The sequence below is a fragment of the Phascolarctos cinereus genome, unplaced genomic scaffold, assembly GCF_003287225.1.
Source record: "Phascolarctos cinereus isolate Bilbo 61053 unplaced genomic scaffold, phaCin_HiC Scaffold_4;HRSCAF=312, whole genome shotgun sequence".
In the NCBI taxonomy this organism is placed as follows: domain Eukaryota; kingdom Metazoa; phylum Chordata; class Mammalia; order Diprotodontia; family Phascolarctidae; genus Phascolarctos; species Phascolarctos cinereus.
The window spans coordinates 417,331,755-417,359,722 of NW_027555847.1; the positions used below are offsets into that span (position 1 = coordinate 417,331,755).

Sequence of the window (27,968 nt, forward strand, 5' to 3'; positions counted from 1 at the left end):
TGAAATGCCTCCTAGAGGATGCTCTGGTTTAATCAAACTACACAGTGCAGTTTTATCTCAGCACCAGCAGAGATAGTCATACAAACTTTATGGAGAAGTGAAAAGTCCAATTCTCTTCAGAGAAATCATAAATCTCAAAACTGCCATAGATGATGGCACATAGGTAATTCCACCACACCATAACATGAAAAACTGTTGTTTCAGAAGTTAAACTAAGAGTGGATTTGACAAGTTATCTTGCAAGTCTCTCAATCATTTCTTTCATTGGCTATACTGCTCTCTGATACATAAAGTTATCTAAAATCATAAGCCAACTGCCAACATAAAATCATAAGTTCAATGTTATTGAACACAGTGATCACTCGAGCACATCTCATTCTGTACATATGAAGCCTTTAGAATTTAGAATTTAGAATTTGACAGAGATGATATTTGAAAACTGAATGATTTGCAGTACAATGATAGATAAAAGTGGTGGGGGGAATAGTGCAACAGCAGTTGAGGAGGTTTTATCACACTATCAGACATCAAGATTCTCAGACAAATTAGGAACTTCTGAAGTGATGAGATTGCACTGAACCCTACCTCTAACACAGCCAAACAGTCACTTAGAACCTCACTTGAGCCCTATAATGCATCTGTTTTGTGGCATTGTTGCTCATTCCTGTCTTTAGCATCCATTTTGATTTCATCCTCTGGACATACTGCATGTCACGCTCCCGCAGAAGACTGGCTCCTGTGGATAAGAAACACAAAGCAAAGAATAAGTATTTGAGTTACAAAGAAAAAACTGTCTCGTGAAAAATCCAGTTCTTATGGTACTTGTAAAAGCAGTCATTCATTAAAAGATGCAAAGAAGATACACAAAGTGCCTACCCAAAGGAGTAATTGCCCATGAGACGGATATGAAATCAGTCTTTGCTATAAACAAGTGGCTTTATAGCTCACAAGTACCAGCAGCAGAAGAAAAGTGCACATACATAAACCGTGTGATATTTTAAACCTGATTTTAATTGCCCAGAGCTGTCCAAGCAATCAAAAGGTTATTTTCCACTTAGCCTTCTCACTTACTTGAAATTTTCACTCAATAAGCTAAAAGACAACTAATTTTGCAAAGCAGGTAAATCAGCAGAATAATTTAAAAATTTCAAGTTGACAGTTTTTCACATGGTAATCTCTGTCAGAAAATGGGACTTAACAGGAAAATTTCAATCTGTTGCTAAATCAAACTGTGACAATTCAAAGATCCCCAGATATGACTATGCTATATACCAAATACATGCTATGTAGGGCACAAAAAAAAAAAATCACCACTCCATTCAGTAAAGCTGTAGGTACACCAAATTCAGAGTAGTTGGTCCCTCCCAACCCCACAATTCTGTAACTCTATGAATACAGTATAACAAAAAATTAAGACTTTCCAAGAAATGATGCCTACTGGTTTCAATATAACCTTTTTCATCAACTTTTTAAAAAGGGTTTAAAAAAAATACATTTTGTTGTAACATATCACTGTCTTTGCAAAAGACTAGGAGAAAGAAGTGACCCCTTTTACAAACGTCAACGTTTCTCCTTATGTCCCTTTTCCTTATTCAGGAGCCTGACCCTTCAATTATTACCTTTCTCTCTACCCATTGGCCCCTTCCCTACAAACATGCCCAGATCTCAACATTCCTAAAAATAAAACAACCCTTCAGGTGATAGGTACAGCCAACACAAAAACAAAGAGAAGGGAAACAGAGTGCTTTGTAGGAGAAACAGTAAAGTGAGACTGACTGGACTGCATGAAGGAAAGAATGTGTAGTTGATGTGGAAAGGCAGATCAGGGTCAAGCTTTTTAGGGATGTAAGTGACAAACAGAGGGGTTTATATTTGATCCCATAGATAACAGGGAGCCATTAAAGTTTACTGAATAGGGGAATACTATAGCCAAATACATGCTTTAGGAAAATCCCTTTGGTAGCTGTGTGGAGGATAGACTAGACTAGGGAGACCTGGAGCAGGAAGATCAACTAGGAGTTCTTGTAGCAGTTCAGGTAAGAGGTAATGATGGTGAGGGCGTGAATTAAGGGTTGTGGCTATGTGAGCAGAGAAGAGACAGATGTGAAAGATGCTGCAGAGTAGAAACAAGATGTCAAGTGACTGGATTTACAAGCTTAGGAAGAAGAGGAATTAAAAGATGACACCTCTGGTGGTGTCTCTGACAATACGAAAGATATTTTATAGAGCTAGCAGCTCATACTAAGGTACAAAAGTTTAAAAATTTCAAAGGAAATCATGTCCAAAAAAAATGGTGGAGGGCAGAAGGATACCATTACCAGATCTTGTTACAAGGCAGTAATTATCAAAATTACTTGGTATTGGTTAAAAAAAAAAATAGTATAGCAGTGTAGTGCCAGACAAATTTTTTTAAAAAGCTAATGAGAAAAGATTATTTGACAGGAACTACTGGGTAATTTAGAAAGTAGTTTACAGGAAAATTGGTTTAAATTATTTTATACTACATACTACAATAAATGGACAAATGCCAAATATGAAAAGTCACATCATAAAATATTAAGAAAACAATGTCAAGTCATATCTTTTACAACAATGGCTAAAAGAAGAATTTATAATCAGAAAAGAGAACAGTGGAAATAATAAAAGACAAAGTAGACAACTGCATTTTATATAATTTTAAGTCCTCTCAAACACACATAATTGTAGCTAGAATAAGAAAAATATGGATGGGGGAAATTTGCATCAAACACATCTGATAATAATAATGGCTATGATTTACACTGCATTAATATAAGTCAGGCATTGTGCTAAATGCTTTACAATTATTATCTCATTTGATCTTCACAACAACCTTGGGAGGTAAGTGTTATTATTACTCTCATTTTTCAGATGAGGAAACTGATGCAGACAAGGTTAAGTGACTTGCTTAGGATCACACAGCTAGTATCTGAGGCTGGATTTGTACTTCAGTCTTCCTGACTCCAAGTCCAGTACTCTATCCACTTGCCACCTAGCTTTCTGATGTCCAAAATCTAGAGAAAACTGTCTAAAATTTAATAAGTCTGAGTTATTCTTCAATAGTAAATGAGATCAGAGAAAATGAACCAATAGTTTTCAAAATAACGCAAAGCATCAACAACAATATGAAAAATATTTCAAATCACTAATAAGGTAAATGCAAATTATATCTCAGGTACATCCACATCTCAAATTAGAAAAGATAATTAGAAAAAAAATGAAGCTACTCAACACTGAAGGGGCTGTGAATAGACCAGCATGCTAAAATACTGTCAGTGAAGCAAACTGTTTTGGAAAGGAATTTCTAATTGTGGGAGAAAAGTTACTAAATTGTTCACATTGTTTGATCTAACACCTTCACTACTGGGTTTATATTTCAAGGAGGTCCTCAAAAGAGTAGAAAGTCCACTGCTACCAAAATATGCCAAACAGAACTATAATACTATATGAAGGATCATCACAGGCATTTTCATCTGCCCTACCACTACACGTCCTGGTCCAATGAGCCTCATAATTTGCTCTGTCATTACATCCTACACTACTTTCCAATTTTCCCAGCAGTTCCTGTAAAATAATCTTTTCTCAGTAGTTTGTTTCCCCTGGGCATCATCTAACCTACTAGTGTATTCTGAGGACCAAGTCTTTCCATCCTGCCTGCATCAGAACACTCTCCTCTTATGTGCTGTGAGCTCCTTGACACCAGTGACTGTCTAACTGTTCTATTTGTATCCCTAAAGATTACAATAGTGTTTGGTAGATAATAAGCACTTAAATGCCTTTTCATACGTTTCATTCATTCATTCATTCATTCATTCATTCATTCATTCATTCATTCATTCATTTCTCATTTGTGATCTCATCATCTTCCAAAGATTGAACAATCAGCTTTGTGTAGTTTATGCTCAGATTTACAGATCCAGCCCTAGTTAGTCTCTTTCCAAGTAAGAAATCACCAACTGCCTATCTTACATTTCCAAATAAATGTCCTTAGGAGCCTCCAACTCAACATGTTAAAAATAAAACTCATCATTTCCCCCACAAAACCAGTTTCTTATTTCTATTGAGGGTACCATCAGCCTTTTAATCACCCAGCTTTGCAATCTCAGTCATCCTCAAAAATGTTCACTCTCATTCAGACATCATGTCCAATAAATTAGTTGAAAAGTCTTTTCAATTCTACTTCCAAAATTATTTCTTGCCTTCTCTACAGTCTTCAAAATAAATTACCACAGTCTTATCTCTTCTTTGCTGATTCCTATTCCCTTAATTTCTTTTCCTTGTATTACAGTTATCATTAATATTGAGTATTTTATTAAATAATAATAATGGGGCAGCTAGGTGACACAGTGGATAGAATACAGGGCCTGCATTCAGGTCTTACAACCCTAGTTTAAATCTGGCCTCAGAAACTTACTAGCTGTGTGACCCTTGGCAAATCATTTAACCTCTGTCTGCCTCAGTTTCCTCATCTGAAAAATAAGAATAATCACGATAGCCCTCCCACCTCCCAGAGTTGTTGTGAAGATCAAATGAGATAATAATTACGATATGCTCAATGCATGGCACATAGTTAAGTGCTATATAAATGTTATTATAATTAATAACTGCAATGACAATGGTAAAGAGAAGAGCAGCAGTTACTTCACCTTTCTAACACAAACAATCCTAGCTGTTGGTTTTAGGCACATGCTTTTGATCATATTTACAAAATGTCTTGCCCTTCCTATTATCATTTTAGCCTTTTAATTTTTTAAAAATGCCATATTTTGTTGAATGCTGCTTCTGAATCTGATTATAATCACATGAGTTATGTTATTTATAAGATTAATTATGCAAAGTGTTTTCCTAATGTTGAATCATGCATGCATCCCTTGGTATAAATCCAACTGGGTCACAAGGAATAATTTTAAAGACATATTGCTTCATTCTGCCAAAATTTAAAATAATTTTGCATCAACTGAAAATTTAGTAATATTAGTCTTTAGTTCTCTTTCCTTGCGTCAGCCTCTGGTTTGGCTATTAAGACAGCATTTTCTCATACGACAAGAAAGTGGTCCCCAAATTTTTTGAATGTGCACACATCCCATCAGCACAGAAAATTTTCAGCACATACCCCCAATATTTGTAATTTGCTTATTTATAAATTATATACATATACTACCACATTAATAATTATATACATTCTAAAGCACAATGACAGACTTTTGAGACAAAGATAAAATTTTGATCACAAGAGTCAAAAGGGAAGTTCTGGAGTTTAGTGAGTAAAGAAGAAACATGGTCAGATCCGGGCATTAGCAAAATTACTTTGGCAACTTTGTGAAAGATGGACTGGAATAGGGATAGATTGAGATAGGGAAACTAGTTAGATTATTACAATTATATAGGCTAAAGGTGACAAGGACTTAAATAGCTAGCATTTTATGGTACTCTGAGGTTTGCAAAGTCCTATACATATATGTTAACTCATTTGATCCTTACAACAAGGCTGTGGGATGTGATTTTTTTATTCTCATTTTACAGATCAGGAAACTGAGAGACAGAGGTTAAGTGACTTGCCCAAGGTCACACAGCTAGTAAATGTTTGAAGCAACATTTGAACTCAGATCTTCATGACTCCAAGTCCTACACCACATAGCTGCCTAGACTGAATGAGGTTGGTGGCTGTGAAATGGAGAGGAGATCCATGAGAGAGACATCATGGGAGTGGAAATGATTTGGCAACTAACTGGATATATGTTAAGAGGAAGTAGTTGAGGATCATAACAAAGTTGCAAACCTGGGTATCTATCTAGTTCAAAGGATGGTGGTGCCCAGAAATAGGAAAGTTTTTAAGAGCAATGGGTTTAAGAAGGAGGGAAACATAACGTAATGAGTCTGTGAGGTAAATCACAGTCTATCCACACCTGCTCACACTATGCAACTTACTGTTACACCAAAAATGAAAGGAAATGAGTATCTTGTGGGACTCCTGCTGGGCTAGCGGCTGCAGGGTACACTGGGATAGTGAGGGGTGGGGTGCAGCTGTTGCTGCAGATGCTTTGGTTAGATTACAGTATAGCAATCCTGAGGGGAGTTTGTACAGTCATAGAAGGCTGAGATCAGAAGAGTCCTGGTAATCATAGATGAGGAGAGAGTTATGGTTGTGTTGGATGTAAGTCCAAGTGGAAGATGGGATGTGACATGCTTTCTTATCCTCCAGCTCATTACACATCCCTGAGGTCATGCCTCAGACTCCAGTTTGCTTACCTAAGAGACCACTGTCAAATTCTTGAAAACGATGTTATGTGGCTTTCATTGCTCTAGTTTATATTTGTTAAATTCTTATAATTATGTTACTATCTTCACATTTTAGCTAGCTCTGCCCTAGATGTTAATGCCACTTGGTGAACACACATTGGGGGGGAAGGTAATAAGCATTTCTATAGCACTTACCACGTGCCAGACACTGTGCTAAGCACATTACAATTATCATCTCATTTCACTTTCGCAACAGCCCTGGGAGGTAGGTGCCATTATTATCCCCATTTCACTGATGAAGAAACCAAGTCAAACAGAGGTTAAACAACTTGCCCAGGACCACACAGCTAGTAAGTGTTTGGGGCCAGACTTTAATCCAGAATCTTCCTGACTTCAGGCTCAGAGATCTTTCCACTGCATCACCTAGCTGCCTCAGTATACATTTAATACACTGTTTCATCAGCAAAAAGCCTTTAAGCATAAAATAGTTCTCATATTGGTAGTTCTTGACAGTACCTATTGTTACATTTTTATACTGTGTTATCTGAAATCATGAATGACCATGCAGGTAATTCCAAAAACAGAACATACTAAGTTTCATCCTAGTTCCTCATTTTAACTCTCTATGTGCCTTTATATTTTATTTGGGTTTCTTATATGTAGCAAATATACAAATTCTGTGTTGTGACCTATCTTGTCATTTCATGGCTATTACATTCACACTCAAGGTTACAATATTTAAGACCATTTTCCATAAAAACGGCTATATTTTTCACCTTTAAAACCAGCACTAGGGTCCCTGCAGTTTTGACTTTACCATTTGATCCCAGTTTCCTCTCACAGGCTGCTTCTTTCCAGTATGGATACCCTGAAGGGACTTTTTATTGTTATTCTCTAAGCAAGTAGGTAGACACAGGGGTTAAAGCAGAGATCTTGGAGTCAGGGAGACCTGAGTAAAAATCTTGCCTCAGATATTTACTAGCTGTGTGTCCCAGGGTAAGTCACTTAACATCTCTCAAATTCGTTTCCTCATCTGTAAAATGGTGACAATAAGAACATCCACCTTACAGAGTTTTTGGCAGGATGAGAAAAAAATATGTAAAGTGCTTTGCAAACCTGATGGCACTATATAAATGCACTATCATCAACATCATCATCCCTTTTTTTTAACCCTTCCCTTGCCCATTTTCAGAATTTATATATCATCTCTTGTTTGAAAGCCATTCACTCATAGTATCCAATCCAAGAAATGTTCTTCCTCTTTCCTACTTGTTTCCCCTTCTAGGGTACTCTAGGACTGATCCATTGATTTAGCACATAAATGGCATTTTCTCAATGATTCAACCAAGGTGAGATTCCTAAGACAATGGTTTTGTCTTCTTATTTATTCAGCCTAGGTAAGTGCGTGATATCGGATTATTAAACACTTCCCCCAGCCACCTCAACTCCCCCTTTCCAATACTGACATTTCCTCTTAGCTTAAGATTACAATTCCATTCCCATGTATATTAATTAAGGAGGCAGCATAGCAAAAGAAGCTTTGTACCCAGAATCAGGGCACAAGGGAGGAATCCTGCTGCAACTCCTAGAGACAAGAGAGTCTGCCCACCCCTCTGGATCTCAGTCCTCCAATTCTTAAAATGTGGGGACTGAAGTAGAAAATCTCCAAGGTCCTTGCCCCTTCCTCTTCCTGACTCTTTTCAACCTCTAGAGGGATTTCCCTTTTAAGGGATGATACAAAATGTCCTCTTAAAGATCTACAGACAACTAAAAGACAACCACCCTCTCCTCCTTTGCAAAGACCAGAAATGAGTATGACTCTGGATGTCCCAAATCCTCCCTATCTGACTGAATGACCTTCTAAGGGTATTCCAAGAAATAAACATTTTATTCTTTCCTCTAATTCCCTCTTCTAGTATACTTTTGTCTGAGCTCCCATTGTAAGCTTCTCTCATATTCATGTTGTTCTATCAGTCAATATAAATCAATATAAACACTGATTTAGCTATTTGGCCTTTTCATGCTAAATGACCTTGTTTAACTTTTTAAACATTTTTTTTGATTGATGAATTATTTGCCAAATGTCCTGACTGTCTAGTTTATTTAGTGGGATGATGAATATATTTTCCCTTTGCCGAAAATCCATTTTCTTCATTGATGGTTAAAGCTCAGTTTTACAGGATTTGTTATAGTAAGCTGAGCAAGCCAATTTCATTTATATTCTGGATTAACATATTCTACCCTTTTCATTAATCACAAACAAGAATAATTTAGAAGATTTAGCCTGGTACATGAAGGGCCTCCATCTGGGTACTTGCAAGACTGACTGCTTATTGAACTCTAGAGTTTGACCCACAATCTTTCTGAGTAAGTTGGACCTGGGGGTTACTATCTTTTAGCGATGCTATTAATCTGTATTTTTAGGATTTCCTCTATTATAGTACAGTATAGCTTTTTATTTCATATTTTCCTAGAAGACCAATAATTCTGTCCTCAAGGCAAGTGCTTTGGCTTTGTAGAGATCTTAGATGTTCTTTCAATCTTACCGTCTTTTGGTTTTATTCTGAGATTACATTGAGGTCAATTATTTTTCAAAGTCTATTATTTTAGAAAGATTTTCTGCTTGTTCTCAACTATCCAAATCTTTTAAAAGAATTCTTAATTTCCTTTGTTTTTCCTTTTAATAAATCTTATTTTGCTCTTCTACAGCATGATGGAACATCTGTTCTATTATTTCAAGGGGTTTCTTGATACTTCAGTATTATATCTTTTTGGGTCTTAGCACTACTTTAAAAAAAAATTCTTCAGTATAGATTCAATGTACTGGGAACTGTTTTTGGTTGTTTATTCAATTTTTCCAGCCCTCTACCACCCCATACTCCAGTCCAATTTTCCCTGGGACTAGTTCTTTCCTTTCCATCATTTGTTTTGTCTTTGTTCTTTTATTTAAATTGGTACATTACTTTCTGTTTTGAAGTTGGGAAGGGGTGCTTAGTAAGCCATCTCACTAGAAGTTGCTCATAAACTTCTAAATGATAATATTAAGCAATAATTCTATAGGCGGCTTCATGATTTATAAAATTTTTTGTATGTATATTATATCACAGACTCTCACAGCAACCCTACAAACTGGTGTTATAATTAGTCATCCCCATTTTACAAATGAAGACAACTTAAGGTTCAGAGAGTTTCAGTGATTCACCCACAGCTGCACAGCTAGTAAATGGCAAAGATGGGACTTAACCCATATCCTCTGACCTCTTATCTGGTGTTCTTTTTCCACGGTCATTTCTCTATCTACAGAAAAGAATGAGGTGGCTGTCAAAACTGCCTTACTCTGTGTTTCAATATAAGTCAACCTCTCAGATGGAAACCAGGTTGGACGTCCTTCTTACAGACTTTTTGAATTAAAAGCCTCTCTACCCTCAGGGACTAGAGTTTAAAATTCAGTAGCCATCATTCAGTTTGTTACTGCCAAGAAACATACTAAGCGACCTCTGGAACTGAGATTCATCTATAAACAAAACTCATTTTACTTCTACTGTGCTGAATAAAGTTGTCTCTATCATAACCTGTGTCCTCAGTAATATGGATATAAAGGCAATCCCACTCCTTCAGATATTTATACTCACTCAGATATATGGTTTGAGTTATTTCTTCAATGCATGATATGTTACACTAAGAATTCCAATTTTTACCTGGGTCTCCTTGCAACCAATAATCCATATTTAGGAGAAAGCTAGTTAGGATTAAAGATACAGTTGTCTGTCTATAGAAGCATTTTTCCTTGTGCAAATTAGTTGTATATGGAGAACAACTAATAATAGAAAATTCAATGCAATATATTGCATTGAAATATGTTAGATATTTGGTTATACACGAAAGAGTATTTTCTCCAATGTCTGATACTAAAAATCCACTATGAAAGGCTAGAGTCAAGCTTTCTTCCTGGCCTTAATCCTGTCAGGACGGAGGCTGAATTTTCCCTAGGGAAATTCCAGCATCATATCATGAAAAGAATTAACCAATGACCCTTCCCTGAAATAAAAGTCCTTTCCAAGTTTTTTAGTTTTCAATATACCACATACCTGTGCTCCCGGTCCATCCCAATGCTCTGTATTGCTGGAGCACCCTGCCCACTGCTTTCTGATTTTTGGCAGTAGTAACGGCTCTTGACAGACCAAACCGTTGTTTGTAGTACCTCATCAAGGAGCGATGACCGACTCTGGCACCTGGTGGTTAAGAAGAACACTTTATAATCCCAAAACTGGAGAGAACAAAACAGTCTCTTGGAGCGATACAGCACAAAGCTATGGAACAAAGCCTAGACAAGCCAGGCTTTGAAGCCTATATGAGTGGTAAATTGATAGAGTTCTACCTGCTGAACAAAGGAGATACAAGTATACAAAATAAAAGTAGGATCTCAGAAAGCCAAAGAATGGATAGATGTTTTTGTAAGTAATGGTAAACAATATATACCCAAAACTGAGTACCAGAAGCCACTGAATAAATGAGAAAAATGGCAGCTGGTAATGTATGATACCTATTCCAAAAAACTCCCACAACCACTAACCAATTAAACCTAATGAAATCCCAAGGAAACAAGAAAAAGGCAGGTAGATTATTGCCTTATTTTAACTGGAAAAAGAAGCATAAAGAAAACATTCGGTTACTGAGGCTACAGCCAGTGTCAAAAGTGGAAAATCAACTCCTTTGCTTTCTCCTCTTTCACTTCATGTAGCTGGACTAGATTATAAGCGCCTAGAAGGCAGGGATTAGTTCATATTTGGCACACAGTAGGCGCTTGATAGATTTTTGATGACAATATTCATAATATTAGCACTTTGAGCACACAATATAGTGGCTTGAAGACATATGCTCAATTAAATGTTAAACTGGGATATTTATTTAAAAAAATTTTAACACTGAACTCTTAACCCCAACACAAAGCAGACATTCAGTCTTTTGAATAAGCAGGGAAGTATGTTTCACTGAGCTACAGCTACAGAGACAAGAAAAGGGTTAAACAGCAAAGCTGCAAAACCTTAAGATATAACTGACCGATATGAAATGAAGCCTGAAGAAGGCTCTAGCAGGAAATCCCAGGGCTGTATGCTGTGGTTTTTCATTTCCGATATTCTGTCAGGATGTACTGAGTTTGCTCAGGTGATTATGCCCAGATCATTAAACAGTGAATCATCAGTATAGTAAATCAATATATTTCTATTCCATCAATATTCTGACATCATATTTGAAAGTAATTTATTAAAATATATTTAAATTTTTTAAAAACTTCACAAACAGGATTTCATTCCTCTGAACCAATGCCTCAAAATATCTGTTTTCACTCTTACTGGCTAGAAATTTTTGATGTGACTATCAAAACAAGGAGATTTCATGACCATCCAGTCCTACACTACTGCTATTGGGCTGGGCTCTCTAAGACCTAATACCTAAACTGTTCAAGGCATAATATTCAAAAAGCAAATGGCACAGCTTTCAGAGCCTGATCAAAACACATTGTTTTGATGATTTTTCTGGTCACAGGGCTATGGTTAGTCTTTCTTAACTCTTCCCTTTACTTCACACCTTTATCTAATCAGCTGTCAATTCCAGCTCCACCACACACCTCAGATCCATCCCTTTCTCTCCACTCATAAAATCCTCATTACTTCTCATGTCACCCATCCACATGACTTCCAAATTGATATTCCTATAACATACACATGCAACTGGGTATAGAATCTATCTTACCCTACAGGAAAGTAGGAGAGAAAGGGGATGGGGGAGGGGGGTGATGGAAGGGAGGTCAGAGTGGGGGTGGGGGTAGGCAGAAGCAAAACAGTTTCGAGCAGGGACAGGGTGAAAAGGGAGAGAGAGTAGAATAAATGGGGGTGGGGAAAACAGGATGGAGGGAAATACAGTAAGCAATAGTAACTGAAAAAAAATTTGAAGCAAATTTCTCTGCTAAAGGCCTCATTTCTCAAACATATAGAGAACTGAGTCAAATTTATAAAAATAAGAGCCATCCCCCAATTGATAAATGATCAAAAGACATAATCAGTTTTCATATGAAGTAAAATAATATTATCTACAGCCATGTGAAAAAATATTCTAACTCACCACTGATTGGAGAAATGCAAATTAAAACAATTCTGAGGTATTGCCTCATACCTATTAGATTGGCTAATAGGACAGAAAAGTGAAATAAATGAGCAATGTTGGAAGGGATATGAGAAAAATGAAACATTAATGCACTGTTGGTAGAGATGTGAACTGATTCAACCTTTCTGTAGAGCAATTTGGAACTATGCCCATAGGGCTATAAAACCAGGCTTATTCTTTGAACTAGCAATATCACCACTAGGAAAAAACCAAAAAGGAAAAGGACTTATACATACAAAAATATTTATAGCAATTCTTTTCTGGGGGTACAGAATTAGAAATTGAGGGGAAATCCATCAATTGTGGAAAAACTGAACAAGCTGTGGTATATGATTACGATGGAATACTATTGTACTATAAGAAAAGATGAGCAGGATGCTCTCAGAAAAACTTGGAAAGACTTGCATGGGTTGACACAAAGTAAAATGTATTCTGTACAAAGTAACAGCAATATTGTAAGATGATTAGGTGTGAATGATTTAGCTATTTGAAGCAATACAATGATCCAAGACAACTCTGAAGGACTTATCATGAAAAATGCCATCCATCCCTAGAGAAAGAGCTGATGGTATCTGAATAAAGATTGAAACATACTTTTTTTAAACTTTTTCTTGAGTTTTCTTTCCCCCATCCATATTTTCTTTCACAACAGGATATGTTTTGTACGACTACACATGTATGTCTTGTGTTGAATTGTTTTCCCTCTCAATGAAGGTGGTTGGGGAGGAAAGAAGGGAGAGAATTTGGAACTCACAAGTTTTAAAAACAAGTGCTGAAAATTGCTTTTACATTTAACTGGGAAAAGTAAAATACTAAATGAATTAAAAAAAAAAACAAATGAGGAAACAAAAAAAAATTGACATTCCTAAATCACAGATTTGACCATGTTACTCTCCTACTAAAAAAAACCTCATTGATACACTATTACTTCTACTATAAAATACAAACTCCTAACGTTAGTATTTAAAGCCCTATACAAAATGGCTCTTGCTTACCTTTCCAGGTTTATTTCATACTATTATACTACTGCCTTTCAAATTAGCCTAGTAGCTATTCTCCATACATACTGATTCTCTCTTCATCTGTGCCTTCGCCAAGGTACATGCTTATTTCTTGAATGAACTCCTTCTCACATCTGTATCTTTTTATAAAGTTTTGTTGATGTGATTTATTTTTACATTATAAACATTTACAGAGTACTCTCACTTTCAGAGAGGTCTCTTATAACAAAAGTAAAACTACTAAGGAAAACTTATAACAGAATGACCTCCTCTGAAAGTACATGTAACATTTCACATATTTAGCACTCCTCTCAACTCTCTATTAAAAAATTACAGAAACCTTTCCCCTATACCATTGGGAAAAAAGAAAGAAAAAACAAATTACTTGTAATAAATATACATACTCAAGCAAAACAAAATGGCTGTATACAAAAATTCACATCTCATTCTGTATCCTAAATCCATCATCTCTCTACAATGGGTAGCGTAAGTTTCATCATCAGTCCAATGATCATAAACAGTCACTGTGTTGATCATTGTTCTTAGAGCTTTCAAAGCTGTTTTTATAGTGCTGTTGTTACTATAGAAATTGTCCTCTGAGTTCTACTCATTTTATTCTTCATCAATTTATAAAAGTCCTCAAAATTGTTCATTTTTATACTGATAGTATACCGTAAATTGTTCTGGTTTTGCTTATTTCATTCTGAATCTGTTAATTTCCATCTCTTTAAAATCATATTTTTCTCCACATTTTACAGAATAGGTCATTGGATCAAAGGATTCATTTGTATATAAGTATATGTGTGTGCACACACACACCACACACACACACCCCCTTGACAAAGAGGTTGTGGATAACCTTTGATCGCTAGTAGCTACTTCCTAAACAAAACATCTACATAAACTGTGACCCTTATTATAATGCTAATCAATTTCTGAACCTTTCTTATCTCCCCTACCAGCCTGGAAGCTCCTTGTGGGAAAAGACCTCGGCTTACTTATCTTCACATCTCTCTGAGTACTTACTAAGAGCAGACATTTTACTAGTGTTTACTGAATGACTCAGAAGAAGAAAATATTTGTATATGATGATGTTCATAAAAATGAAACTATTGATATTTTGGATCTGTTAATAATTTCATCTATCTGGTCAATAACATTAACTCATTACAGTGTAAAGTCTATATCAACCTGCCTTGCTGAAGTCGATGAACAATGCAAAAACAAAAACAAAAAAAACACAAAACTTTTAGATTTAAAAGACAGGATTTTATAGACCAACCTTTCAAAGTGAAGAGACACAGTGCCATCTGCTGGATATCCTATACCAGTGACATCATGACACTACACACTGCTGCAGTTAGGCTCCCTTAAATGAGACCAGGTACCCAAATCAACAAGCCTATTGGTGTTACTGCATTTTACATACCCCTTCCCCTATCAGCCTGCATTGTGCAGTTTTTCATAGCCTGAATATAAACAGAAACAAGTTAATTCATTTCAGCAGATCCATTTTAATACTGATTACCTACACGTTAAAAATCAACTTCATTTGTATAATTTTTAGGTCACTGCAGAGCAACCAAATACCTCATAATCAGATCCATTTATACACCCAACCACCACTTAGTAACTAGGTGAATAAATGAATTCTACACAGAAAGCAAAGCAATAATACAAGGTGGTGAACCAGTGGAATATAACTGTCATCTTTCTTGATACATGTGCCTGACATCAGTTTTTAAGATCTTACGGTCTTCACACGAAGATGGCGAAAGCAAGGTAAAACCATAATGCTCCAGGCTAGCCAGCAGCAACATCAGATTACTGATAGCATCATTCCCCCCTGTAAATTACTAAACTGTGAGTTTTACAGGGATTTTTAATTATGAATTTTAAATGACAGTTTAAGAAACAGAAAAAGTTTTTGAAAATAAAAATACATTACTTCACCAAGTAATAAAAAAGAATGACAATAAGGATACACCAGTGGAATGGTTAAACATAATCTAAAGTATTTTACTTATTTCCAAGTGGAATTTATGAAATGGTAAAAGTCCAAAAGTGAAATTAAAAGGCCTTCAATGGGATGACCACTTAAGTGGATAAACTATGAGTGTTCATGAAATGAACCAAAGATAATAAAACTTGACAAAAATATATGCAACTGGATTTGTCAAACATAACCAACAGTGGTTTATCTCAATACAGTGCTTATGAAATGACTGAGTTCCAAGAATGGAATCTAAAAACACTCTACCAGTGACATTCAAATGAATTCAACCAAGAATTAAGCTCATAAAGAAACTGGGTAATGCAGATTTGATTCAGAGTTAGGCCATTTCCACCAGAAATTAAAGAATGTTGAGTTTTAGGAAGCCTGGATTTATTGATCAATGATAATCATACAATGAAATGATGGAAACTATAACAATCTCACTGAATTTTGAAAAAATTTAGCATCTAAGAAACAGCTAAAGTCTGGCTCAGATGACTAGAATTATATACTAGAAGTTCAATAGCCCTTATGAGCTAATGGACAACAAATCCCCACACTACAAACACAAGTCCTCAAATGTTTATTAGAATGTAACAAAACAAAACAAAACCAAAAAAAACTGCACTGGAAGTTATATAAAATAAGACAGAAATGTCGCCCTCTGCTGGCGAATTCTTCTGGTAGCACAGCTAAAGCCACTGAAGACAGAGAAAAGGAAGTTCTTACCATTAAAGTCCTTGGCACTATTAAACAGAACATTAGAATCAAATTAGAAACTAATATGATTTTTATCAGTTGAAAAGACATTTAAGAAGCTGCATGATGAATTACTTCAGCACTGTACCATAAAGACCAGGGGATCTTTCCATATTGTCTCCATTATATTGTGAGCCCCTTAAATCTTTCCAAGTTTCTCTGATTAAGGTCTCAGTTTCTAGATCTAGAGGGGACTGATTTAAATTTATAAGAGCCATTCCCCAAATGATATATGATCAAAGGCATACGAACAGGCATTTCTCAAGGGAAGAAATCCAAGCTACCAAGTGCCATATGGAAAAATGCTTCAAATCACAAATAACTTGAGAAATGCAAATTAAAGCAACTCTTGAAGTTCAATCACATACCCATTACATTGACAAAGTTGAGAAAAATGAAAATGACATATATGGGAGTTTAAAAAAACAAGTATATTAATGCACTGTCAGTGAAACCATGAACTAGCTGAGCCATTATGGAAAGTAATTTTGAACTACGCCTCAAAAGTTCCTAAACTGTTACTAAAAAAAAGTTAGTAAATAGCAATACTTTTATTACCAGTCCATGCCCAAAAGAGATCAAAGAAAGAGAAAAAAGATGCATATATACAAAAATATTTATAGCAGCTCTTACTGTAATGGCAAAGAACTGGAGGCCAACAACTGAAGAATGTCTGAACAAATTACAGATACAAAAGTAATGGAAGACTATTACCCAGTAAGAAATAATGAAGTGGATGATTTCAGAGAAACTTGGAAAAACGTTTATGAACTGAAGCAGAGTGAAGTGAACAGAAGAAAACAATTCATACAATAACAACATCGAAAAGACAATTTTAAAACTTAAGAGCTCTGATCAGTGCGATTACCAATCACAATTCTAAAAAGATTAACGATTAAATGGCTACCCATGTCCAGAAAGAGAATCAACAGACATGCTACAAACTGAGACATATATTTTTTTGACAAGGCCAACACAGGGATTTGTTTTGCATATTTGTTAGGAGGGTTTTCTTTCTTCAAATGGAGGAAAAAGAAGGGAAAGAAAAGAGATGTTTTTCATGAAAAAAAAAATTAAGAGAAAAAAGAATGTGTTGTTCATTTAGAATGACTATCTTGTATCCCCAGAGCTTAATACAGTGCTTTACACAAAACACACTTTGCAAATGCTTTTTCATTCATTTCTTCATTCGCACCCACATATTAGTTTGATCCCTAAACATTGAAGAATAACATCTCTCATAGAGGTCACCATACTGAACTCATAATTCATAAGTTATACAGAATGAAAAGCTACCAAAGTAGAGAAACCTGGAAGTAAAAGTCAAAACCATGTGGGAACAGAATGAGCTATCATGCTATATCATCCCTGGCAGTCTCTTTGCTACTAGAGGTAACTTGAAGATGCTTTCGGTGATGAACATATAACCCAATACTTTGAAGTGACTACAAAAAGTAGTCATTTTATCTACTGTACAATAGTCTGTAGAATATTAAATATGAAATAACATTTCTATATGAACTTCATCAAAAAAGATGAGAAAAATAATCTTATAACCAGCATGAAATATCCATTTTGATTAAGATGGCCCTGAAAGGCCTGTGATGGATCTTTATATCATATGATGGGTCAAAGATTTCATCTGAGGGGCAAAGTTACCATAATTATTCTTAGTAGAAATCACGTAATTTACTTATCTCTTTTTATTGACAAATAACACTTTTAAAAATGTCTAGGAGATAAACCTGTTTGATTTAATGAGATAGAAGGATCACACAATGAAAAGTGTTGGATCTGGACTCAAAGCAGATAGGTCCAAATTCTGGCCCTGCTCCTACTCCCTGTCTGACCATGGGCAAGTCGCTGAACCTCTCTAGGCCTCAGCTACCTCACCTGTAAAATGAGTGTTGGACTAAAATGTCACTAAGCTCCTTTTCATCTTGAAGTCCAGGATCCAATGTCAATTAAAAAAATACACACATCCTATATCTTGTGAGTATAGCCAATGATCTTCACTCTAAAACACTAAATGCTTTTGTTAATTTAGTTCATAAGGTCACTGGGAATGGCTTATCTCAGGTCACAGACAGCAAATAGAGCCCATTTCTAACACACACCCCAATTCATTTTCAACCCAAAACTCTTTGCATCACAATGCCTCACATTTTCATATAATTCAGTAATACACCACGTAAAGTACCAAATTAGTAAGGGCATTAGTGTATCAAAAGTGTCCAAAAAATCACAAGGGCAAATTTCAAGGGACAGCTCATTTCTACAACTGGGTTTTTCATTGTCTAAGGTATTTTAAGATCAATCCCTAATAGGATTTGAACAATTTTCTATTTTAAATTGTGCTTGAAATAAACTCATACTCATCACCACACTAACAACAGATACGGTAATCACATAGTTATCTTCTGATTTTCTCCTGTAGAGAGAAAGTGCATAAATTTTTCTTTGTACACCAACAGAATAAGCCTCTGTTTCTAGAACAGAAGGCCTGACCTTAGATCTTATCTTTCAAGGCATTTTAAAATGCAATTTTTCCTAGAAAGAGTAAAAATACTTACAAAGCAGAAACAAAGAAATATGCACCCCCCCAATATATCAATGGCCTAAAGCAACCTCAAATACCTTAGTACATCTACATATTTCTAATGTGAACCAGCATTTTTACTTTGTACATAGTATGACTTAAAATATTAAATAGTTAATAAAGAAGAAAATGGTGGCTATTTTTCTAAGTATACAGCTATTTAAAAAAAAATCTATGGTCTAAATTGTTTGGCAACTGCCTTAAACACAGTAGTCAATAAAATGCATCTTAAAATTAAAAAACAAAACAAAACCTTACAATGTTTAGTTCCATTAAAAAAAATTGTTGTTGAGTCATTTTCAGTCATATCCATCTCTGTTTCTTTATGACTCTATCTGGGGTTTTCTTGGCAAAGACCTAGAGCGGTTTACCTTTTCTCTCTCCAGCTCATTTTACAGATCAGGAAATTGAGGCAAACAAGATTAAGTGACTTGCCCAGAGTCACACAGCTGATATGTATCTGAGGCCACATTTGAACTTAGGACAATCGAATCTTCCTGACTTCAGGCCTGGCACTCTTATTCACTGTGCCACCTAGCTGCATACTACACTCAAGAGCATACTGTTTAGAGCCCTAGAAACAACAATCAAAGAAGCACAGTGCCTCCTCAGAATTTAAAAAGCACATTCAAACACATACAATTCCTTCACATAGATGTACATACTTACATGTATGCATGTTTGTGCGTTTATTTCAGGCACTATGCTGGTGCCAAAGTTACAAAGACAAGATGCAAAAAATCCCTGCGTTCAAGAAATCTACATTACACTGAAGAGAAAAATAGAACAACTAAATATAAGTTAATTTTAGTGGGAAGGACACTAGTAGCAAGGAATCAAGAAAAGCTTCATGTAAAAGATGGCACTTAAGCTGGGTTTCAAGGAAAAAAAAAGGATTCTAAGGAACAAAGGTGAAGTGAGGGTGCTCCAGGTATGGGAAATATCAGTGCCCAGGTATGGAGATGCAGCAGGGAATGTACTATGGGAAACAGCAAGAAAGTCAGTTTCACTGGACTGAACAAGACTAGAGAGTGAAGGAAGGGAAATTATGTATAATAATTAGGTCTAGAAACAAGAAGAAGGCTGAAATAAATAGAAGGAAATCAGAAAGAAAGGACAGGGCAGAAAATAAAGAACAAAGAAAACAGAAATATTAAAGGATCCCCATCATAAAATATGAAGAAATAAAAGAAATTTGAGTTTTTTCTTTTAAAACGAGTCAGGAAGGGGCAGCTAGGTGGCGCAGTGGATAGAGCACTGGCTCTGAATTCAGAAGGACCTGAGTTCAAATCCGACCTCAGACACTAACACTTGCTAGCTGTGTGACCCTGGGCAAGTCACTTATAACCCCATTGCCTAGCCAAACCCCCCCCCAAAAAAAAACAAAAAAATGAGTCAGGAAATTGAGCTACAAGCTTTAGAAGTTAATAAAATATAAGTGACTTTTTAAAATAATCATGTTTTTCTTTTTTCCTGAATAGGGAAGAAAACCTACTTACGTGCTGTATCTGTTACATCATCCAATCTGACATTAACAAATTTTTGAAATATGCATTTACCTGAAGGGAGAATCAGCTCCATGGTTTCATCATCATATTCTAAATTCTTTTCTGAAGGTAACTCCTCAGACATGTCAATGTCCTCACCTTCCTTGTGATCTGGGTAACTACTCCTATAACAGAATATATTTTAGGAAAATTTTGAATTTTTAGAAGTCGCACAATTTATTCGAGTTATCTGTCATGGAAAATAGCGAAAGTACAAAATTATACAAGGGCAGTAACAATTCTCCAAAGTTTTTGTTTTGTTTTGGAGGAGGGGGATGATAGGGATGGAGGAAAGGAGAAATCCAACTTGCTAGCATGAGAAGCAGTATGGTAAAATGGATAGAAAGCTGGCCTGAAAACCAAGACGTCAGTTCAAGTACTGCCTCTGACATACTTGTAAGTAGCATAACCTCTCTGTGCTTTCTGCAACTCTCTAAGACTTAAGTTACAGAGAAAGCATTTCCTTTTTTCGCAGTTCTCTATGTTTATGAATTCATAAGTCCAGTCTTGATTCTAATCTTTGTTAGGATTATAACAGCAGCATGGTACAGTAGAATAAGTCCTAGAAAAAGTCAGAGGTCTCAGGTTCAAATTCTGTCTCTATCACTTACAATTTATTTGCCCTTGGATAACTCACTTAAATTCTTGGGACCTGGTTCCTTATATGTAAAATGAAGAGGCTGGAGTGAATGACCATCAAGGTCCCTTTAAATGTACTATTCCATGACCCCCTACAGTCAGATCCAATGAGCCACTACAATCAGACAAGAACATGTCAGCACCAGGTCTCTGGGTACACCTGAGGAAACCTGGAGCAGAAGGCAGAGGAGGGGCTTGGGGATGGAGAGAAGAGGAAAAATGCTTTAAAAAACAAAAAATAAGCACCAGAATGCCACTACCTTCAATGAGAACTCAAGTCTTACTCTTTTTAGCTACTTTAGTTTTACTGGCTCTGCAGCATATGCCAGATTCGATTTTGGGAAATCATTTCCCATAATCATGTTAATATTTAGAAATTAATTGATGAAATCATCAAAGAATTCATACCCTGCCCTTCACAAAGCAAGAGCTTATACTGTGTTCAAACTGAATCAATAAGAGGATATGAACCATGATATTTAGGGGGAAAAATGTTTTCAACATTCCATGGGCAGCCAAACCCATAGCCTATACAGCCAGTCTAGCTCAATACTACCACCAAAGCCACAATCCCTAATTCAATGCATAGCCAATTCAAAAGCATAAGGGAAAAAGATAACAGGAAGCTTTCAAACTTTGTTCATAGATTCAAAGGATCATAAACCTGGAGCTGGATGGGGCTTCAGATGCCACTGAGTCCAAATCCCTCATTTTTCAGATGAGGAAACTGAGTCCAGAGAAGCTGTGATTTATCCAAGGTCAGATGTACAGCTAGCATCAAAGGGGGATTCTGAACCTGATTCCTCTGACTCCAGGGCAGTACCTTTCACTGTAACCCATATCCGTCTTTTCAGAATTCCTGTGAGAGGTCAGGAACTCCCTTGACCAGTGACCTTCTTTACGCAAATTTATAATTCGAGCCTTTTACGACCATCTTAAAGACCATCTTAAACTACGTTTTAGAAAGCAACTATATTGGTTGTAGTAGCAAAACAAGAACGAAACAAAAAACAAAGTAGGTGTCTATCCAACAGGGAATGGATGAACAAATGCGTGGTGTATAAATTTAACAGTTTAAAATTGTGCCATAAGAAGTGATAAACATCAGAAATTCAGAGAAACAGTTAAGATATATATGTGAACTGATATAGGACAAAGTACACAGAACTAGAAAATACACTCCAATAACATAAACGGAAACAATAATAAAAGAAAGCTTTCCTCTGATTTAATTCTAATGACCAATCTCTACCCATAAGAACAAATGACAAAACATACTTCTTTCCTCAGATAAAAGAGACAGATACTATGGATATGGAATGCTACACACGTTGTTTGATGAGGTTGCCCTGTCTTTTGGACTTGATTACTTGCTTTTCTTTTAAAAGGAAGAGTGCATTGGGTTGAGAGGGGATGAGAGGTAGAAAAGAGGACCTCACTAATGTAAAAACAAAAGGCATCAATAATTTTTAAGTAGCTCCATTGGGAGATATGTTCTAAATCTTTAAAATTTGCTGATGAAGCTAACATAGTAAACATTTTTGTATATGAACTTCGCAAAGTGTTAGAACTCAACCCACAAAATTTTTTGATGGTATAATAAAAGAAATGGACCCTTTACCAGTTGTCTCTACACCCCCCCAGCCCATCTCACTCTACCCTCCCCACACAAATAAGGAAGAGGACCTGAATACAGAATATTCCAGCAGCTCAAACTATATGAAAATTCTAATTGGAGTACTGGGACTGATTACTGCTATATACACTCAGCCTATTTATTATAACCCCTCCTCATCTGTAAATCTACCCTTTGGTCTTCCTCCCTCCTCTTTCACTGTATGGGTACTTTCTTAAATAGATGCTTCACTCCATGCCTAAGCATTAGCATTCCTATCCAGTTTGGACCCTTCCAGATCCCCTCTCCTCCTGCCATTTCCTCTTCTAGCCCCTTCAACTGCACCTTGTGGAACAAATATTTATTTGCATTCACTATGTGCAGAGTCCTGGAGACAGAAAGACAAAAAAACCAACAAAACAATTCAAAAGGCCTCCTCTACATTTCCACTGCTACTACCTTAACTTAAGGACAAATTACCTGGCCTGGCTCCTGCAATCTCTGGACTGATTTCCCTACCTTAAGACTTCTCCTTATCCCCCCAGACCCCAACACGATCCATTCTATAAACTAATGACCGCATAAATCTCCCAAAAGTTCTGATTATATTATTCCTTGATTAAAAACCTTTCACATCTCTTCACTATCTAATGAATAAAGTACAAACAGCTTAGAATTCAAGGAGCTCTATAATCAGACTCACATGCTTTTCTATTCTTATGACTTCTATCTTCCAGCCAAGTTATATTTAATATTTCTAAATATACTCTGTACTTTCCACTTCCATACCTTTGCTCACACAATTCCCTCTACCTGCAATGCCCTTTTCCCCATCCTTCAGCCCAGCTGATACAAGATGCTTCATAAAGTACAATCTAATTTTTCCAATTGGAAGTATGTTTCTAAGATGTTTTGCTGGATAGAAGTTACAAAAAGGTGCATTCAGGCTTGATGGTAAGAAAAACTTCCTAATAATCAGAACTATTCTAAACTGGATTGCACTGCCAAGAACTGATGGATTACCTATCTTATTTTTTCTGGTACTATATTTGTATACACATCTTATTTCTCCAACAAAGTTTTAAGATTATTGAGAGTAGGAAACATGTTTTATTTTTCTTTGTATCTCCCTTAGACATAGTAGAGTGCCCAGCACACACAAAACCCTCAAAAAAATATATGCTTAGTTTAATGTCAGTTGAAGTCTGACAATCCCACACAAGAGCATGATCTTCCAGGGCAGGCTCTTCCTACCTAAAATCATAGAAGTCTGCAAATTCCAAGGCAGCATCTCCCTCAGTGAAGAGTTTACAATGGCTTTTATCATTCATGTGCGCCTGCACAGCTTCAGTAGAGTAGAAAGATTTCCCTTTCTCATTGCACCACAAACAAATCTTCCCTACACCAACTTTCTCCCCTGGAAATGAAAAAAAGTTTGGGAGATAAAGTAAAAAGGACCTTTTGGAGCAAAAGTTTTGATATTTAACTGCAAGGCTCAAAGATAACAATCATGTTTGTGGTATTCATAAACAACACATATTAAGAAGAAGCTTGGTGAGAGAGAATTAAAAATCTATGCGAAACATGAATAAGTCTGATGCATGTGAAAATAGAACATCTTACAGATGTTTTCTTGTTCAAGGAAAAATGATTGAACTTACCCAAATATTTAATGAGTCCCCTAAGATCAGAAAGGTATTCAATATCAGGGATAAAAAAGCTATGAATTTTTGTCATGTGAGCCACATTCTTCATGAGTGAGCTCGAGTGATGAGAACAAAACAAGCAGTCTGTTACAAGAATAGCCCCAGGAGCTGGGTTTTCTGTAACTTCATCAACCTCATCTTGCTCCTCAGCACCTTCAGAGTCCATCTCTTCATCTGAATCAATATCTTCCCAATCTTCAAGTGAGAATAAAAATAAAGCCAGTTTTAGAAACGAGGTAATGAAAATCTACTATTCACAAAAACAATTTAACACAATACATGTTTTTCAGGCAGTCAGGTAGACCTGTGTTCAAATACCCACCTCTGACATTTACTATCTGTGTAGCCTTGAGCAAACCTCTAAGTATTTCAGGCAACTCCCCAAGTCTTACCTAATAGATTATGGACCATTCCCTTACTCACACTGAGGGAAAGCACAGTCCTTTGTGTATACTCCTACACAAAGTATACATTCACCGAGGCAATTTCCTTTATAAAGAGTTATATTTTATCTCATTTACTAGTTGTATAAGATATGAATATATATGGCATATGATACATAAAAAAATAACTTGAGATCTCACAGAGAAGTTATCTATGTTGTTTTCTCTAAAGAAGTTATGTTGTAAACTTAAGGACACAGGCCACTAATTCACTTTCATTAATTCATTCTTCATTAATTCACTAATTTAGACTATTAATTCCTTTGTATACCAGAGAACTTGGCATATAGCAGGCATTAACAAGTACTGAAATTGATCTACATATGAAAAGCACTGTGCCTCTGTCCATTTTAACAAAGAGAATGATGAGACTATGAGACAATGACATTTTTTAAATCCTTGGAACACCTCAAAAAAGAAAGGTATTATATAAACACTTAGCATTATACAAATGTCAATCCATGAAAAATAGTTATAACAGCTTCTATTTGTATAGTACCTCATGTCATTTCAGAGGTGAATAAACTACAAACTTTACAATCCACCCTTCTCCCCAACCAACACCAGAATGTTAGCTTATAAAGTTAATGAGGCTACTGAGGAAGGCTCAAATTCCATTTAGACTAATCAGATTTGCAGAAAGAATAATTCTGAATACTTAAACTCACTGACTTTGTTGAAAAGAACATTTTTTTCTCTGATACATGTCACTGACAATAAAGTGGCATGGGCTCAAATTAAACTTGCAACAAATGGGGAAAAATTTAATTCGAAGCACAGGTCTGACTGAAGTGATTAACAACAGTAGTATCATGAATGAATGGGAAAACTCAGTTGTTGAGTTGTTTTGTATGTCCAACTCTCCCTAACCCTGTTTGGGGTAAGATACTGGAGTGGTTTGCTATTTCTTCTCCAGCTCATTTTACAGATGAGGAACTTGCGTTGCTGGCAACGCAAGCTCAACTTCATTATACTTGGGCAAACTCAGAGTATTTTTCATCTTGTACCACACTCTGGAAGCATGGTGAAGCCTATGTGCCCTTTTTCATACTAATGCCCTTAAATGCAAAAAATAAGTTAGACAGAATTACAAGGGAAATCAATTACATACATATAGTATCAAAATATTCTTTGAAAAACATGTTTAGAGTCCAGGCTAAGTACTCCTTGTTTTTTTCTGTCCTCTACCCCCGCCAATGGAAACGTGGCTGCTACCATTACAAAGCTCTGAACTCTGCACATGGAACCGAAGGGAAAGGAATCCTCGGAGTCTTTTAAAAAGCGCATTACCATCCCTTCCACGTCCTCATCTTCCTCCTCACTCCCTCCCTGCTGCTTGGCTAACTTCTTCGCCTGCTGTTCAAACCACTGCAGTCGGGGTGCCTTCTCCGCGGGGTCTCTGTCCTGGGCCTGCGGTCGCCCTGCCGCTGCCACCCGGCTCCTGGGCACCGCGGGGGCCGGAGCCACTTTCCGCGGGGACATGGACGGCTGGGCCTTGATGGCCTGCTGGATGGCCGAGTTCATGGCGTCCTTGTCCAGGCCGTCGGGGGCCAGCCCCTTCTCCAGGTTCTTCTCGTTCAGCATCTCCACCTTCCTGCTGACGGCCTGCACCGCCTTCTTCTCCAGATCCAAGTGCCTGCGGGACTTGAGGTGGTTCTCGTAGGCGTTGAAGGTGGCGAACTTCTTGCTGCAGACGGTGCAGTAGGTGGCGGTGCCCTTGCGCTCCTCCTCGGCCACGGCCCGCTGCGCCAGGACCCGCTCCTGGAAGTTCTCGGCCGTCACCGGGGCCATGTCGGCCACCTTGCGCTTCAGGTTGTAGCGGTGCCAGTCGCTCTTGTAGTGGGCGCGCTGAATGTCCGCGTCCTTGAACGCCACCCGGCAGGTGATGCACGTGTACGACGCCATCACGAGGCCAGCTCGAAAGGCTTGGGTGCCCCGGGTCCGCCCTGCCCGGCCCGGCCACTCACTTCCCCACGCTAACCCCTGGGAGCCGGCCAGCCAAACACGCCACGGGCCTGAGGCTGAGACTTCCTACTTCCGCCGGAAGTCGCCATATCCAGCCCAGGAAGTCCCGCCTCAGGGCGGAAGTAGTCGCGCTCAGACTGTAGTGGATTGGGTGGACTCGGTGTCAGTCAGCGGCGGTTGCTCTGTCCCGAGCCGTGCGCTCAGGAAGCCGAAGTCAGCTGGGGCGGTTCCTCTGTTCCTCCAGCGTTCACTGGCCTCTTCCATCTTTTTGTCTCCTCTCCTCTGTTCTCGGCCCGCGGTGACTAATGCAGCGTCAGCGCGGATATGATGGAGTCGTTCGGACCTTCAGACCTTTGCCCACCTGTGCTTGCACCATCAGGGTAGGATTGGGCTTGGCTTGATGAGGAAGAAGCGGACGGTCCGGCTGGCGCAAGCGCCCGGAGCCGGGAAGTGTGGCCGCGGGGGCGCCGCCAGCGGACGCGGGCGGGTGTATCGTCGCTGTTGGGCGGACTTTGTGTGTGCGCCTTAGTTTTGTTTTGTTTCGTTGCAAGTTAGAAAGCATTTGTTTTCCCTTCCTCGTGTCCACCCTCTCTCTGATGAAAAAACCATTGCAACAAGTATTGCGTGGTCAAGCGAAACGAATTTCTACAATTGAACGTAGCCAGAAATTGTGTTTCGTGCTGCATGTCACCCCGATGTCGGAAGGTGCCCTAGGGATGCCACTTTAGGCCCCCTGAGAAAGAGGAAAAGTTGCATCTCTTTGCTTCTCCTCTCCTCGACAAGTGCCTTTATCGTCCTACGTCTCATTCTCCTCATCTGTAAAGCGAGTGTAATACTATATGTCACACTTTTTTCTGAGGAAAGTGACTTAAATCTTAAAGCATTGTAGGGGTTTGGTTACTAACTGGATTTGTGATTTCATTGGTTTAGATGAGAAAACTCCCTCTACCCTTGCAGGGTGACGCTTTCCACACAGTTTTTACAGTCTCCGAAGCACTTTCCTTGCAACAGCCAAGTGAGATGTGTGGTCTAAGTATCATTATTCCCATTTTACTGGGGAGAGAGAACTGGCAAGTGGCACAGCATCAACTTTCTGACCTGAGCTCCAGGACGTTTCATCACTCAAGCTGCTGCTATCAAAGTCATCAGAGTTTTGGGATTTGATTTCACTGCTTACAACAAAGCAGCCTTGACTTTTCTTTTTCAGGTAGTCCAACCATAGTGGTAGAAAAATATCCTGCATTTACCTGGGATAATAGTGACAACGATAATATT

The 27,968-nt window shown here is 37.5% G+C and overlaps 1 protein-coding gene across 1 annotated transcript; it reads right to left on the bottom strand.

Moving 5' to 3' along the window:
- ZNF622 (zinc finger protein 622) lies at nt 1–27,156 on the bottom strand. The gene is made up of 6 exons (XM_078153321.1): nt 26,023–27,156; nt 24,241–24,485; nt 23,834–23,996; nt 20,338–20,450; nt 10,347–10,490; nt 1–736 (listed from the first exon to the last, which is right to left on the bottom strand). The coding sequence occupies exons 1-6, from the start codon at nt 26,631–26,633 to the stop codon at nt 609–611; spliced, it is 1,404 nt and encodes a 467-aa protein (XP_078009447.1). The 5' UTR covers nt 26,634–27,156; the 3' UTR covers nt 1–608.
- Between the last annotated feature and the right edge of the window lie 812 nt (nt 27,157–27,968).